The 14,893-nt window shown below is 38.0% G+C and overlaps 1 protein-coding gene across 2 annotated transcripts in view; it reads left to right on the top strand.

The window, feature by feature from the left end:
- Window positions 1-14,503, top strand: part of ARIH1 (ariadne RBR E3 ubiquitin protein ligase 1) — a 118,096-nt gene extending 103,593 nt beyond the window's left edge. The window contains exons 11-14 of one of the 2 annotated variants that reach the window (XM_026478458.4): window positions 3,115-3,172; window positions 7,964-8,224; window positions 10,003-10,115; window positions 11,108-14,503. In XM_026478458.4, the coding sequence (XP_026334243.1) occupies window positions 3,115-3,172; window positions 7,964-8,224; window positions 10,003-10,115; window positions 11,108-11,192 (517 nt within the window). In that variant the 3' untranslated portion in view covers window positions 11,193-14,503. The remainder of the gene's footprint in view (window positions 1-3,114; window positions 3,173-7,963; window positions 8,225-10,002; window positions 10,116-11,107) is intronic. The other variant, XM_026478459.4, reaches the window with a different exon arrangement.
- The last annotated feature ends 390 nt before the right edge of the window (window positions 14,504-14,893 follow it).

A 14,893-nucleotide genomic window follows, 5' to 3' on the forward strand; every position in this document is an offset into this window, starting at 1 on the left:
GAACTTTTATTAGTTTCAGTAGAGGAATAGTGAGAGGGATTACTTGCCTGAAATTAATTCTGAATTAGGTAAGACTAGTTGGTTGTGTGGAAGTAAAGTGATTTTGCCACTGTCAAAACGAAGGAGAAAAGGGTATTGAGTGTTAGCCGGACAGGCACTCCAGACTTTAAGAAGCGAACTGGGGGATTAGACTATTCCCAGAAACTAAATTCACTCTGGTACATTTAAACCAATAAGCCTAATGAATGGAAAAGAAGAGCTACTAAAAGATATCTTTCTTGTTAAAGATACATTTTTTAAAGAAAGATTTTTATTTGTCAGAGAGAGAGCACAAGCAGGGGAAGCAGCAGGCAGAGGGAGAAGCAGGCTCCCTGCTGAGCAAGGAGCCCAATGGGGGGCTCCATCCTAGGACCCTCAGATCATGACGTGAGCCAAAGGCAGATGCTCAACCGACTGAGCCACCTAGGCGTCCCAAACATACATTTTTTCTATGTAAGGAAATCTCTGATCATAGCTCAAATTTTAAAGAACCTGTATTGAAAACTGAACAAAGGGGTGCCTGGGTGGTTCAGTCAGTTAAGCATCTGCCTTCAGCTCAGGTCCTGATCCCAGGGTCCTGGGCTTGAGCTCCACATCGGGCTCCCTGCTCATTGGGGAGCCTGCTTCTCCCTCTCCCGCTCCCTCTGCTTGTGCTCTCTCTTTCTCTCTGTCAAATGAATAAATAAAATTTAAAAGAAAAGAAAACTGAACAAAAACAAAACAAATAATGGATACAGGAGAATGAAGAATGGCCCCGACGAGGGTTGTCAGAAATGTTTCCTGTGTCTTGGCTTTACCCAGAGCTAACATTGCAAATGAATCATGCTGTGCTTCCTTATTTAATCTGAAAATGCCTCAGAATCCTCAAAATAGCATTTCAAGTAGCACTATCCATCATCTAAATTAGAAGTATAGATGAATTCTCCTTGCTTTCCTGGCCTTCAATTCCTTTATAATTATGAGTTGAGGCTTATAAATATCTTAAAAATATCAAAAGGAGGGGCGCCTGGGTGGCGCAGTCGTTGAGCGTCTGCCTTCGGCTCAGGGCGTGATCCCGGAGTTAAGGGATCGAGCCCCACATCAGGCTCCTCCGCTGTGAGCCTGCTTCTTCCTCTCCCACTCCCCCTGCTTGTCTTCCCTCTCTCGCTGGCTGTCTCTGTCTCTGTCAAATAAATAAATAAAATCTTTAAAAAAATATATCAAAAGGAAAGTTTTTAAGGATATATTAGATAGGAAGAAGAGGTAATAGTAGTTGACCAGTAGAGGGCAAGGAGGAGCCGATCTTTGGGCTAAATTGAGTAATTTTGGTAAGAGAGGATTATAACAGCTATCTGACTAGTGAATTGTGGTCTGGGTTTTTTAAAAACTGAAAGATGAGATCAGTAAGCCATTATTGCTTATTTTACTGAGTACTTGAAGAAAACAGCTACCAAAAACTGAAAGCAGACAAAATGTAATCCCAAATTTGTAAAGTTTGTGATTGATTCCACAAATTACACATGAACCACATAACTTTTCTCTTACATCAACTCCTCAAAATCAAATGGTGTTATTAAGATGATGGATTAGGGAGTGTTTTGTAGACCTCAGCAAGGTATTTCAGTGTGAGCTGAGAAGTTTGTTGCCTAGGCTATGAATACACACAGGGATCTTTGGGATTAATTGAATGTCCATTTCTTGGAGTTACAGGTAATGGATTTGAGTCTTCCTAATGGAATACTTCCCAGGTTTGCTGAAAGGTTTTGTCTTTAATCTTTTTTATTTGTGTAAACTGTGTACTGCTTTTCTGGTCAGTTTTACTGATGACTTTCTTGCACTAATTAGAGAATCTTGCATACATTTTAGGGTAACATCATAGAAGGATATTAAATAAATAGGCCATTAAAATCCTGGAAAACTTGACCAGCTGGAACAGTGAGTCCAGTTTAACAAGATTTAAATCAAATTCAAAATTCTTCCTTTAGATCTAAAAGGATTACTGTTAAAAAGATTCTGAAGACATGACTACAGCATGTGTACAATACAGTCCATAATTAAGGGCATGGCCCTCAGTTGGGAGACAGACATGTTTAATGCTTAGCTCTGAAACCCTAGTTATGTGACTTTAAGTATGTTACTTACCTTCTCAAAACTTAATTCTTTCTCTGCTCAACAAGGATAATCACGTTTCATAAGGTGGTTCAGGGGATTGAATGTGGTAGTACATTTAAAGGCTTTAGTAGTGAGTGGGTGATGTGTAGTAAGCACTCAAGTATCAGCTGTTCCCGTAGTGTAGACTCCCAGAAAAGCAGAGGTAGAGTTCATGAGAACAAGGGAAATGCCAGTCTGTTCATCTCCACTCTGAGCTGACTTCTGGGCATGTTTCCCCTGCTTCTCATTTTGTGCATCATTCAGTTTTCAGGGACTCTTGTAAACTCGAATAGCATGTAAAGCATATAGCACAGCAAGTGTTACGTAATAGTCCATCAACTATTGGTTCTCTTTGGTTTATAAACATAAGAAGGTGAGTAACTGGAAAAACTGGAAATATTTGGCTTAAATAACAGACAACCTAGGAAATAAGACCTCTTTCTTCAAAAACTGAGGTAGAGGTTCAAACTGCAGGGGCGCCTGGGTGGCTCAGTCAGTTAAGCATCTGCCTTTGGCTCAGGTCACGATCTCAGGGTCCTAGTCAGCAGGGAATCTGCTTCTCGCTCTCTCCCTCTGCCCCTCCCCACCACTCCTCTCTCTTTCTCTCTTTCCGTCTCTCTTTCTCAAATAAAATCTTTAAACAGAAAGTTCAAACTGCAGTCAGGAATGGAAGTTCTAGAATGACAGTGTTTTCTAATGATTACAAGTGAGCTGATTTGGAATGAACTACTTCAGGAGGTGGGAAATCCAGCACCACTTTGAATTCCTTTCAGTCTTATAATTCTGTCGTAATGGTGGAACCCTGGGCATTTTAAATACCTCAGTTTAGCTGTATGAAGAAGAGCATTGCTTCTAGATAATCTCTGAATCCAGGGTAAAATTCTGTGATTTGTCCCCTTTTCATTGATTTTTGGCCTTACAGAATCCTCTTTAATTTACTTTAAGGTACAACTGTAACCGCTATAATGAGGATGACGCAAAGGCAGCAAGAGACGCACAGGAGGTAAGTACATTTATTTTCAGGTGACAGTTGAACAAGAATGTGCTTACGTGTTTATTAGGGAATAATTTAGCAGAAGTTTTCAGTTCCGAAAGAGTTGTGGAAAGACATTCTCGTAAATACTGGGTATCTGTGTACATTTAGAAAGGGAATCTTATTTGTAGCATTCCTGTTTATAGGTTTGTTTGCTTTCTTTTAATTAGTCATGTAGCACTGTTCTGGGTTTCAGTAGTTTTGGTGTCAAGATTTTCTCACACCAGAAGGAGTCTAGAGAACAGTGTTCGTTAAATAGTTTTGCTGCTGTTTATATGCATTCTTACTTTTTTTTTTTAACCTCATTATTCATCAAGAAGTGGTAAGGATAATAGATGAGCTGATTTAGAATGGACTGCCTCAGGAGGGGAGAGTTCCCTATTACTGATTAGGGATAGAACTCACTGTTGTAGAAGGATTCAAACACTAGGTGTGAATTACCTCCATTAACACGTTGAGTTCCTCTCAGCCTCGTAATTCTATGGTAATTATAGAATCCTGGAATTCATTCCTTACGGTCACCTATTCCATATTGTAATTCCCTAGGTGTCCCAAAAATATTCTTTTCAAATGGTTTTTCTTACTAGGATGCCGTTCAAAACATCTGTTGCTTATTTTTTTACTTTTTCTATGTTTCTTTAAAATTTATTTCTAATTAAAAATACCGTAAATACAAAAGAATATATACGACCTAGTCTGTCATATTGTTAGAAGTGAGAGTTCTGTGTCTCACTTTTTAAAAAAGCTGGAAAATCGTACTTTGTATTTATAAATGATGAGTGGTGTTTCACAAATTCTCACAATATCTGTGATCCTTTTAAGGGGGAAAAAAATGCCCACAAATTTCAATGTTGATTTAAATTATATTCATTATAATGTTACTTAAATATATACAACTATACAACCAAACCAAGAAAACTACAAAACCTGTGAGACTCAAGTTAAAGCTAATTTGGCGGGTAAATTGTGTTGAAATTAAATTACTATTGATAAGCTGCTGGATGGCCCGAGTTTTTTTAAATTGAATGTTACTATGCTACTAAGTGCCACGAGGCAACTTGTTTTCCCACTGACTTCTAGATCTCAACTATTGCAAATTTTTATTCCTGTAGTGCATCATGACTTGGTTTGATCAGAATTTATCATTGATGTATTCTCTTTCACTTTTCCTCATTAGCTTAGTACAGTTAGTTAATGTTGCTTAATTCCAATTTTAGCCATTTTACAAATGTAAGACCTGAAATAAAACTTTGGTTCTTAATTACAAATTCATTGAGACGATCCCAGAGTATTTGTGTTTGTTTTCTTTAAGTTGTCATCAGATTTTAAAATACGTTTAAATCCCATGGTCTGTTCAGACCAGATCATTTGGCTTCTCTACCCCACTCCCATTGAGTATGCTTAGACTACAAATTGAGATGCATCACCCCATGTAGTTTTAATATAAAAGTTCTATACTGAGAGTCATGCTTTCCAGCCTCCCATTTGGACTTGATTCTACTTTTGTATTTTTTTGTTTAGCTCAGTTTGTCATTGCATTTCTTTCTGTTTGTTTGTTTTAATCTTAGCCTTTCTCTCTTATGGCTTTCTCCTTCTGTTTTAAGCAGTCATGATTGTTTTAAATCTTGTTGAAGAAACCATAAATTTCTCTAAAGTTTCTTCTAATTCTGGTAATAGTTATCCGGAGTCTACAGAGAAATGTCCTTTTTTTCTTAAGCTGCATTATATTTTTGCTAATTACCGTGGTGTAGACTTTTAGTTGTTACTTCTGAATGAAGAATAATCTAGCTAGATCTAGCCAGATATGGTATTCACCAGTAGAGAAAGTATAGGAATTATTCTTGGCCTCATTTGGGTGCTGGTAGAATCTCTTTCTGAGATCCGCAAGGAGGGTGGATTATTGTGCATAGCTTCTAAGCTAGCTTCTAACATGTAGATTCTGGAGGCTAGACCACGTTATTTTTCTAGGTTACATCTTTTGGACTGAACTAGAATCCTCTGATCCTGTGGGTGTACAGAGAAAAATTTTATATGAGTGGATTTATTTATTTATTTAGTGGGAGCCATTCGTCCCAGAATGGAGCACACCATTGCATGCTCATCTGGCCTCTTCTTTGCTCACTTTCCCTACTCCCTTAATCTGGCATAGTATTCACTGGGAGTTGTAGCCTTAAGAAGTACTAGAATGTTGGCACGCAGTCCAAAAAGAACATAAATGGGTAGTTGAATGCTTTGGAAAGGTGTACCTGTGTTGTAAAAAGTTGTTGACTTAACATACTGTGCCATGGTGCTGATCGTAGTGGACGTTTGGATTTTCTTATTTTCTAGACCAGGAGAGTCAGTATACTTTTTCTGTAAAGGACCAGATGGTAAATATTTTCATCTTTACAGATTATATAGTCTCTTTACAACCATTCAGCTCTGCCTTTGATCTTGTAATGGTAAATCAGCTGTAGACTCATATGAGTAGGCATGACAGAGTTATGGACAGAAGTTGAACAAAGTTCCAAGTTAACTTTATTTACAAAACCAGGCAGCTGCTGGATTTGGCTCACAGGCCAGAGTTTGCTTATCCCTGTTCTAAGCTCTAAGCAGTCAGGTTTGTTGCTTTGGATTTTTTTCCAAAGTGTTTTCAGGTCATCACTCAGTGCATTTCTCAATCCAGGTTCTGGCATTTGATTTAAAAGTTGGTCTTATTTGCAGTGGTGGAATGGGTTCATGTTGAATTTTAGAGGTATTTTAGTGAGAAGCTGTTTTAGAATTACTGAATCATTAAATCAGTCACTAAATCAAATCAGCTAACATATATTTTAATATGGTAGTTTAGATTTTCCATTTAATCTTCGAAATTTGACAGGCTTGAAAATGTTAATGCTTGAGGGGAGATAAAATGCCAAGCAGATTATTTTCTACATATTAGATTTTAGACATAATTGGCATTAATTTTTTGATTAACATATTTAATAACATTAATATTACTGCTTTTTAATCTAATAACAATGACATATAATTGGCATAATTTACCAGTGTATAAGCATTGATTTGACACCTCTCTGATTCTTGAGTAGTAGTAATAGATTTTTTGAGATGCTTCGGTGTTTTATGATACTGGATCATATGATTGGCTAATTATGTGGTTCAGAGTTAGTATTTCTTTTTTTTTTTTTTTTAAGATTTTATTTATTTATTCGACAGAGATAGAGACAGCCAGCGAGAGAGGGAACACAAGCAGGGGGAGTGGGAGAGGAAGAAGCAGGCTCATAGCGGAGGAGCCTGATGTGGGGCTCGATCCCATAACGCCAGGATCACGCCCTGAGCTGAAGGCAGACGCTTAACTGCTGTGCCACCCAGGCGCCCCCAGAGTTAGTATTTCTAAGCAGGAACCCAACCATAGGGCCTAGTAGTGTCTGTGCTATTTGCAGTCTCTGAGACATAAGGAGAAGAAGAGGAGGTGACAGTTAAAAGGAATATATAGGGGCGCCTGGGTGGCTCATTCGGTTATGTGTCTGCGTTCAGCTCAGGTCACGATCCCAGAGTCCTGGGATTTAGTCTCACATCGTGCTCCCTGCTCAGCAGGGAGTCTGCTTCTCCCTCTTCCCCTCACCTCCTCTCTCTCTCTCTCTCAAATAAACAAACAAAATCTTAAAAAAATAAAAGGAAGAAATACATATGTGTGGTAAGAAACCCTTTCATAGTGGTTTCATTTAATAAATGTTTAGTAATCATTTTCTGCATATTAAGCACTAGAGATAACAATATTACTTTTTAAAAAAGTCTATCTCTAGAGATTTACAGTATACTGTGAGAGACCAAGTTGAATTACTTGTTCAGTCTGATTAATAATATAAAACAAATCTAGACAGATATCATGTTTCTTTGGTAATACTTCATGTATCTTTAAAACACTTTTAATATAACTGCAATACCATTGTTATCTTTGTGTATATATTATATGTTTTTAAAGCAATACTTTGTTACTACCATTAATTATCCAGTGTTCAAATGTCTCCATTTATCTCATAAATTTTCTTTTATAGTTGGTTCAAATCAGGATCAGGATCCACACAGGTCCACAAATTGGATTTGATCGTTATCTTCTGAGTAGTCTCTAATCTATAGGTCTACCATTCCTTTTCCCCCTCCACATTGCCATTTATTTGTTGAGGAAACTAAGTCATTTTGTACTGTAAATTTTTCACATTCTGGATTTTGCTCATTGTAACTCCCTGGTATCATTTAATAGGTTCTTTTATCCCTGTATTTCCTAAAACTGGTGGTTAAGTTTAGATACTTGAATTCATACTCAACTGGGGAGTGGGAGGGGCACCTACCTGTCGATACTGAAGACTTCTTTGGTATTATGTGAGGAGTTAGATGATGTCTGGCTGCCTCTCTGTTGTTTTCCACTTTAAAATGTTGATGCTTCTTACTTGTTCACCTATTGCATACCGCAGAACGTGCCATCCAGTAGAACTTTCTATGATGGAAATGCTCTTTATGGCCACTGACCACAAGTGGCTGTTGAGCACTGAGGAACTGAATTTTTTATTGTGGTTTAAATAACCACAGGCGGCCAGTGGTTGCCATATTGGGAAGTACAGCTATAGGATATTCCTAGCAGTATTAAATAACAAAAGGTGGCAAGAGATGTCTGTCTGTTCTGATTCTACCCTAAATTCCTATACGGTTGCATCTATAAAGATGGTATCAGCTTTCGTGTGTATTATAATTACATGTCCATAATTTTTCTTAATGGGACAGCGATCTAGGGCAGCCCTGCAGAGGTACCTGTTCTACTGTAATCGCTATATGAACCACATGCAGAGTCTACGCTTTGAGCACAAGCTCTATGCTCAGGTGAAGCAGAAAATGGAGGAGATGCAGCAGCACAACATGTCCTGGATTGAGGTGCAGTTCCTGAAGAAAGCAGTTGATGTCCTCTGCCAGTGTCGTGCCACACTCATGTACACTTATGTCTTCGCTTTCTACCTCAAAAAGAATAACCAGTCCATTATCTTTGAGGTAGGAATAGTTACTGAGTGGGGAAAGAAAAACCCAGTGTCATTGGACTGCTTGGTCTTTCATAGATAAGATATATAGAGTTTTAGAGGTTCCTATTTGCTTAGAATTCAGATTTCTTGTCCTAAACTGCATTCAGATTGATGTGGTTTAGCCAGCTAGTGATTAAGTGTGCAGGCTCCAGAGTCAGCCCTGAATTTGAAACTAGCTCTGTTGACTTAGAGCAAATTACTTAACGTTATCTATGTCTTATTTTTAAATGAAGATAATACTTCTCAAGGATGTTAACAAGGTTTAAGTGAGACAATACATGCATATTGCTTATATAGCACCTGGCACATCAGAAGTTCTCAGTAAAAGCCTTTATTCGGGCAAAACTAATATATGGTATTAGAAGTTCATATGGTGGTTACCTTTGGTGGAAAAGTAGTGACTAATGGGAACTTTTAGCAGTAAAGGTTTTTCAAGTAGAGATGCTCACTTAAAATTGATGCATAGGGGCAGCTGGGTGGCTCAGTCAGTTAAGCATCTGTCTTCAGCTCAGGTCATGATCCCAAGCTCTTGAGATCGAGCCCTGCGTTGTGCTCCCTCACTCTCTCTCACTTGCTCTCTCTCAAATAAATAAATAAATAAATAAATAAAATCTTTTTTTTAAAAAATAAGATTAATGTATAATAAAAAAGAATGAGATCTTGCCACTTGCAGCAACATGGATGGACCTAGAGAGTATAATTCTAATTAAATTGATATCACTCATATGTAGAATTTAAGAAACAAAACAAATGATCAACCTAAGAAAAAACAAGACCAAACTCCCCCCCCTTTTTAAAGATTTTATTTATTTATTTGTCAGAGAACGAGCACAGAAACGGCAGGCAGAGGGAGAAGCAGGCTCCCTGCTGAGCAAGGAGCCTGATGTGGGACTTGATCCCAGAATCCTGGGATTATGACCTGAGCCGAAGGCAGACGCTTTACCGACTGAGCCACCCAGGTGTCCCAAAAAAAACCCACTCTTAAATACAGAGAACAAACTGGTGGTTGCCACAGGAGAGGTGGGTGGATGGATGGTGAACTAGGTGTTGGGAATGAAGAGGTATAAACTGCCACTCACAAAATAAATTAATCACAGAGATGAAAAGAATAACATGGGAATATAGTCAATAAGATGGTACTAATGTCTTTTGGTGACAGTTGGTGACTACACTTACCACAATAAGCACTGAGTAATGTACAGAATTGTTGAGTCACTATATTGTACACCTGAAACTAACAAACTGCATGTTAAAAAGTTGATGCATAGAACATTGATGACCATAGATGACTAGACAATAACCCTGACTAGCAGATGGGAATTAAATGGGTAAATGTACAGAACTAGCCATAGCAGTAAAGGATAACAATTTCAATCTTCCATGCATTGTTCCCTTAGAAGAAGTAGTGCAACCAGTTGTAAACAGGAATGGGTTAATATTTTTTCCTCAAGTTTCCCCTCTTTTTGTTTCAGCAGATAGCAGTTTGCAGAACTAGAGTAGGTCCAAAAGACTTTTCCTAATGCTTTTCAGGATTTTTTTTTTTTATTGCTACTAAAAAATTACCCTGGAAAAGAGAACAAGTTGTTAGAGGTGAAAGTGATAAAGAGCTTACAGGTGCAGAAACCACCTGTGAAAATTACAGAATCAGTGTTGAGAGCAGTCTGTAGGCAAATAAGCAGCCAAGATGGTGTATCTTTTAGCTTTCATCTAAGCCAAAATTTGCTATGTATTTTTCCTCTTCTCTTGCAGAATAACCAAGCAGATCTAGAGAATGCCACAGAGGTGCTTTCGGGCTACCTCGAACGAGATATTTCCCAAGATTCTCTGCAGGATATAAAGCAGAAAGTACAAGATAAATACAGGTGAGATTTCTTTACCAGTTTTTGAGAAAAGTTTCTGCCCCTATGCCTTAGTGGTGAAGTTAGATGATAGTGAAACTTGGATTTAGCATATTCAGTAACAGTGTTGTTGCCATTGCTTCTGTCTTTGGGGCAACAAATTGCAGTTAGTAGTGATAGTCAAGCATGTATCCCACTGGCTGGTTCTGTTTCTTCCATTTAGCTTTATCTACTTAGTTACCACATTGTGAGGAAGAAAGAACCTAAGAAAGGGCAAGTGGTTATTAGGAGGGGGGGGTGAGATTAGGGTGCTGGCTCTAGCCTGGGAATTCTGGGGATCGTGGCTGTCGACAAGTGAGCTAACCAAGCTTTTTTAGAGTGTTTACTACATTTGTTTTTTCTAAGGAGAGGATTACTTTGTCCTAGAGGTAGAGGATACTTCAAAATGTGCTGCCTCTTAAGCTAAAGATGCAAAATGCTTGCTTTCTCAACATGGAGCTATTTCCCCCAGTGTTGTTTCCTGACAGATACTACTATCTTTTCAATGGTAGTAGAAACCTTTGGGCATTTGGAAGACTTGGAGATGTAGTCCCAAGTAGTATTTTCACTTCCCTTAGTCAACTATAGCTACTACACTGTGTTTGTAGTCACTTTCACAGTTAACAGAGATTTTATAGATGTGAATCAGTAATCCTTGAAATTATTTCTTTCTGAAACTGTTATCTGTGGAATGACAGAATTGAATCAGATGCTTTCTAAGGGCCTTCGGAATGTCTAACATTTTATTACTCTAAAATTAATTTTCAAAACTGGGAATCACAACTTTTGAAGAACACCTCTTTAAAATTAGAAAACGGTTTGTTGTGTGCATCTAGACCTGAAAATGTGCCTGTTAAAAAAAACAAGTGCTTGTTCCAAGTCTGGATAAACTGTAGGAGTGCCTTTAAAAATAAGTAAATAACCTCTTTTTTTTATTATTGGAGGCTGACAAATTTTTTTTTTTTTTTTCTTTGCAGATACTGTGAGAGTCGACGAAGGGTTTTGTTACAGCATGTGCATGAAGGCTATGAAAAAGATCTGTGGGAGTACATTGAGGACTGAGAATGGCCCTGCATAAAATGAACTCTGAAAACTTTACCATCTAGAGTGCTCATGCAATTAAAACAAAACAAAACAAAACAAACACAAACAAGGAGGCACTAAGCCTGTTCTGACACCTCTGGTCTGTAGTACCAGAATTCTGTTTTGTTAACGGAAAGTTTAAGTAAATTATATTGTAATAAAAAAAGGTAGATAAACCATTGTACAACAGTATTCTAGGCCGCCAACAAAAGTGTGACAGACACACTAAAAGCCCTCCAACTTTAACTTGTAACGTAGCTTCATTCTCAACGCTGACTCCTTTTTTTCTTTTTCTTTTTCCTGAGTATAGTACAGTTAAAATTTAAAACAGCTCCTTGACACTGCTTTTCATGTCCAAACCAGCCATTTTGTTGTACTTTGGTAAAGGACCTCTTCCCCTTCCTCCCCTACACATACAGATACACCCACACACACAGACTGACTCTCTTTCTCTCATACCCCAAGGTCATGAGTGAATTAGTGAATTAGTTCCTTGTGAAGAAAATTCTTGGGGCGGGGAAGGGGGTAGGCAGCAAGAGGAATTAAACAAAAAAACAAAAAAACTTTGTATATGACTTTTAAAACAAGAGGACAACACAGTATTTTTCAAAATTGTATATAGCGCATATGCATGGACAAAGCAAGCGTGGCACGTGTTTGCATAATGTTTAATTACAAAAAATATTTATTCTTTAAAAATCTTCAAGATTATGTCTATTTGCTGTGCATTTTCTTTCAGTTTGCTTTATCTTTCCAGGGTTGAGGGTTGGGATAAAGGTGTGTTGGTTTAGCACCTCTGGAAGACCTAACTAGAGCTCTTTGATTTTCCTTTCCTGAGATTACTTTGCCCTTTCTCATTTTGATATGTCCGTTGCTGGCCATGGGCCTCATGCCTTGAATTCCAGCTCTTGATCAGGGACAGGGAGGTCAAGCTCTGACTAAATGCCATGGCCTGATAAGGGCTGCAACAGGGAGCTTTTTGCTGTCGTTCAAGAATGACCCAGTCCCCAACCTCCTCCTCACTCCATGGCCTCGTTCATCTACCTAAGCCTTTGTGCGCCCGTGACATGCACACACCTGAAGGCTTCCTGTGCTCCCTGTCACATCCAGAGGAAACATTTCAACTTTTTTCCTTTTTTTTTTTCCCCCCTTAATTGCTGCTTTTGAGCCTTTTTGAGATTTTAGTTATGGCTCTTCTCTCACCCCTTCTTTACATTAGGGTGTCAAATAGAATGTTTTTGCTTTAAATATAAATATAAATAAATAGCCATTCACTTAGTTTCAGATTGTGAATTTAAAATGGCAGATACTGAAATTGCTTGTGTGTGTTGCTGTGGGTTCAGTTTGAAGGCAAACACCCCTAGAACATAATATTCCCATCTAGTGCATTTAAATAGAAATCACTGAGTTTGCTTCTTTTCTATTGTCAGCAGGTAGAATTAATAATGCATTTTAGCTGTGATGTCCATTTTTATGAAATTTCTACTAAAAGCTATGTTAAAAGTAAAGGATGGTGGTGGTTTTATTAACTATATACCTGTTTAGGCCATTCTGGCTGTGGTATTTTTCAACAGGTCAGCATCCCTAAATCTGTCAGTTTTATACAGGAGTGCAGAGTGAACTAGGCAACTAGATCAAGAGGTCTTAATATTAAATACCAGTTTTCGTGACCTCTTTGTCTTCCTTTAAATGGCTTGCGCCTAGGGAGTGTTTACCATTTGTGAGGCAGCTTTGTCTGCTCTTGCATTGTACATCTTATTACTCCATTGGGAAGTAGGTTCACTTTCCTCTGGCCTTTTGCCTAAGTTAGGCTTTGCTGAATCAACCCTCCTTTTCCTTTTAGAAAAAGGTTGTTACATGAGATGTACTTGCAACTGTTCTTTTCCCATCAAAAATCAGTGAATGTTTGCTGAGTATATTATGCTGCTTCGTTAAACCACTTGTCGCTTTAGGATCAACTTCGCCCATACCTTTTATCCTCTCCTCCCTTGCCACGTCAGGTGCAAATCTGAGCTCAGTGTCTGCTTCTTCCATAGTCTCTTCTCCTCCCCTCTCCCCCATCATTCATTCGACTTTATTTTAAATGACTGCATCAATCTTAAAAGACATTTATCAAAACTAAGGAGATTTTTTTTTTTAACAGAAAGCTTGAATGAGTTCCTTTCCCTGGTAACTTTGAAAAGCAGCCAGAGTTGCTATCTAGATGTATGTGGCTCCCTTATAATGTTTTGTGTACGTGTGGTGTTTTTAAAAATCTTACCAGTTAACTGCAGTATCTAGGCTTCAGTGTCATAAATCCTCTTTACATGCTCCCCTTGCAACAAGTATCCAGAAACAGTGTGCACTTCATAATATCAGCCCCCATCCATGGAGGAACAGTGCTTTTTAGAGATGCTTTTTAGTTTCAGTGTTGGCATATTACCTAAGGGTATTGCAGTTGTGGGTGCATTCCCTAATTTGTATGGATCAAGGTGAACTGGCCTTTTCTGAACTTCCAAGCTTTCAACAGCTATCTCCATATTTGACAGAATTCCCTGAGTTAATTGCTTTCATTGTTAGTAGCTTCAGTGACCCCAGCTGGGATAGGCAAGCCATATTGTATGACAGCTTCCCTATTTCACCTGCCTAAGTCTTTTTGTCAGAGGGCTCTATTCACGGTAAGCACCAGGGTCTCCTTGTATTCTTGAGGGCAGTTACATTGTCTTTTGAAAGTGCATGCTTCATTTGAACAATTCATTGAGCAGTAGATGGACTTTAAATGATTTTCAATAAAATTTTGATCCAAAGCTCAGGATACACACAGTGGTAAAATTGAGTAGCATATAATATCATCAAACTCTAAATTCTGTGTAATTTGCTGCAACCCAGATTGTATGTGTTTTATGTGTGTTTAAATAAATATATTAAATACACATGTGTATACATACACACATATATAACAGATCCAAGATTGACTGACTTGATTTGAAATGGTTGAATCTGCAGTGTAAAATGTGGTTCAGCCATGATTAGGAACTGAAATTTAGTACAAGAGAGAAAAGGACTTGATGTAACAAAATCTTTTAGCTACAAATCCCGGTATAGAGCACTTGGGGGTTGGGTGGGGGCGGGTTGGTGAGACAATCAGATCGGTAAATTGATTAAATGCTCCTAACCCTGTAATTTTGTGCATAGAGCACCCTGTGCTGTGGAAATAACTGTTCTTAGATTTTCATTGTAACTGGACTGTTCAGGTTGCCCAGAGGGAAAGAACATTCCTAATTCTAATAAAATAAACTTTTATTTTGTTATTCCATTAGTTACTTATGTTTATTTTTATAGTTAAAAAAAAAGATATATTGGTGGCCCAAGTCACCTGTTTTATGTGCCTTATTCACTGTTCCTACTTAATATAAAATGATGAGATTTGGTTCAGTTTCTTTGCAGGGAACTGTGAATGAGACCATCCCCCACAATTAACTTGGTTAATAAAGCCTTCAGAGCATTTTCTGAAAGCTTTCCAATTTCTGTCTTGAACATTGAATTTAAATTGCTCTTTGTGTTGTAACAATGACAGATGCTCAGATTTTTGTCAGTTTTTTAAACAAAATATTTTAAAAGTCATTTAAACTCCCTCACATTGCTTCCATTTAGCTCACTCTTAAAAGCTACTAAGTATCTCCTGTAGGGATGGAGGGAGA

Source organism: Ursus arctos, unplaced genomic scaffold (assembly GCF_023065955.2).
Source record: "Ursus arctos isolate Adak ecotype North America unplaced genomic scaffold, UrsArc2.0 scaffold_28, whole genome shotgun sequence".
In the NCBI taxonomy this organism is placed as follows: Eukaryota; Metazoa; Chordata; class Mammalia; order Carnivora; family Ursidae; genus Ursus; species Ursus arctos.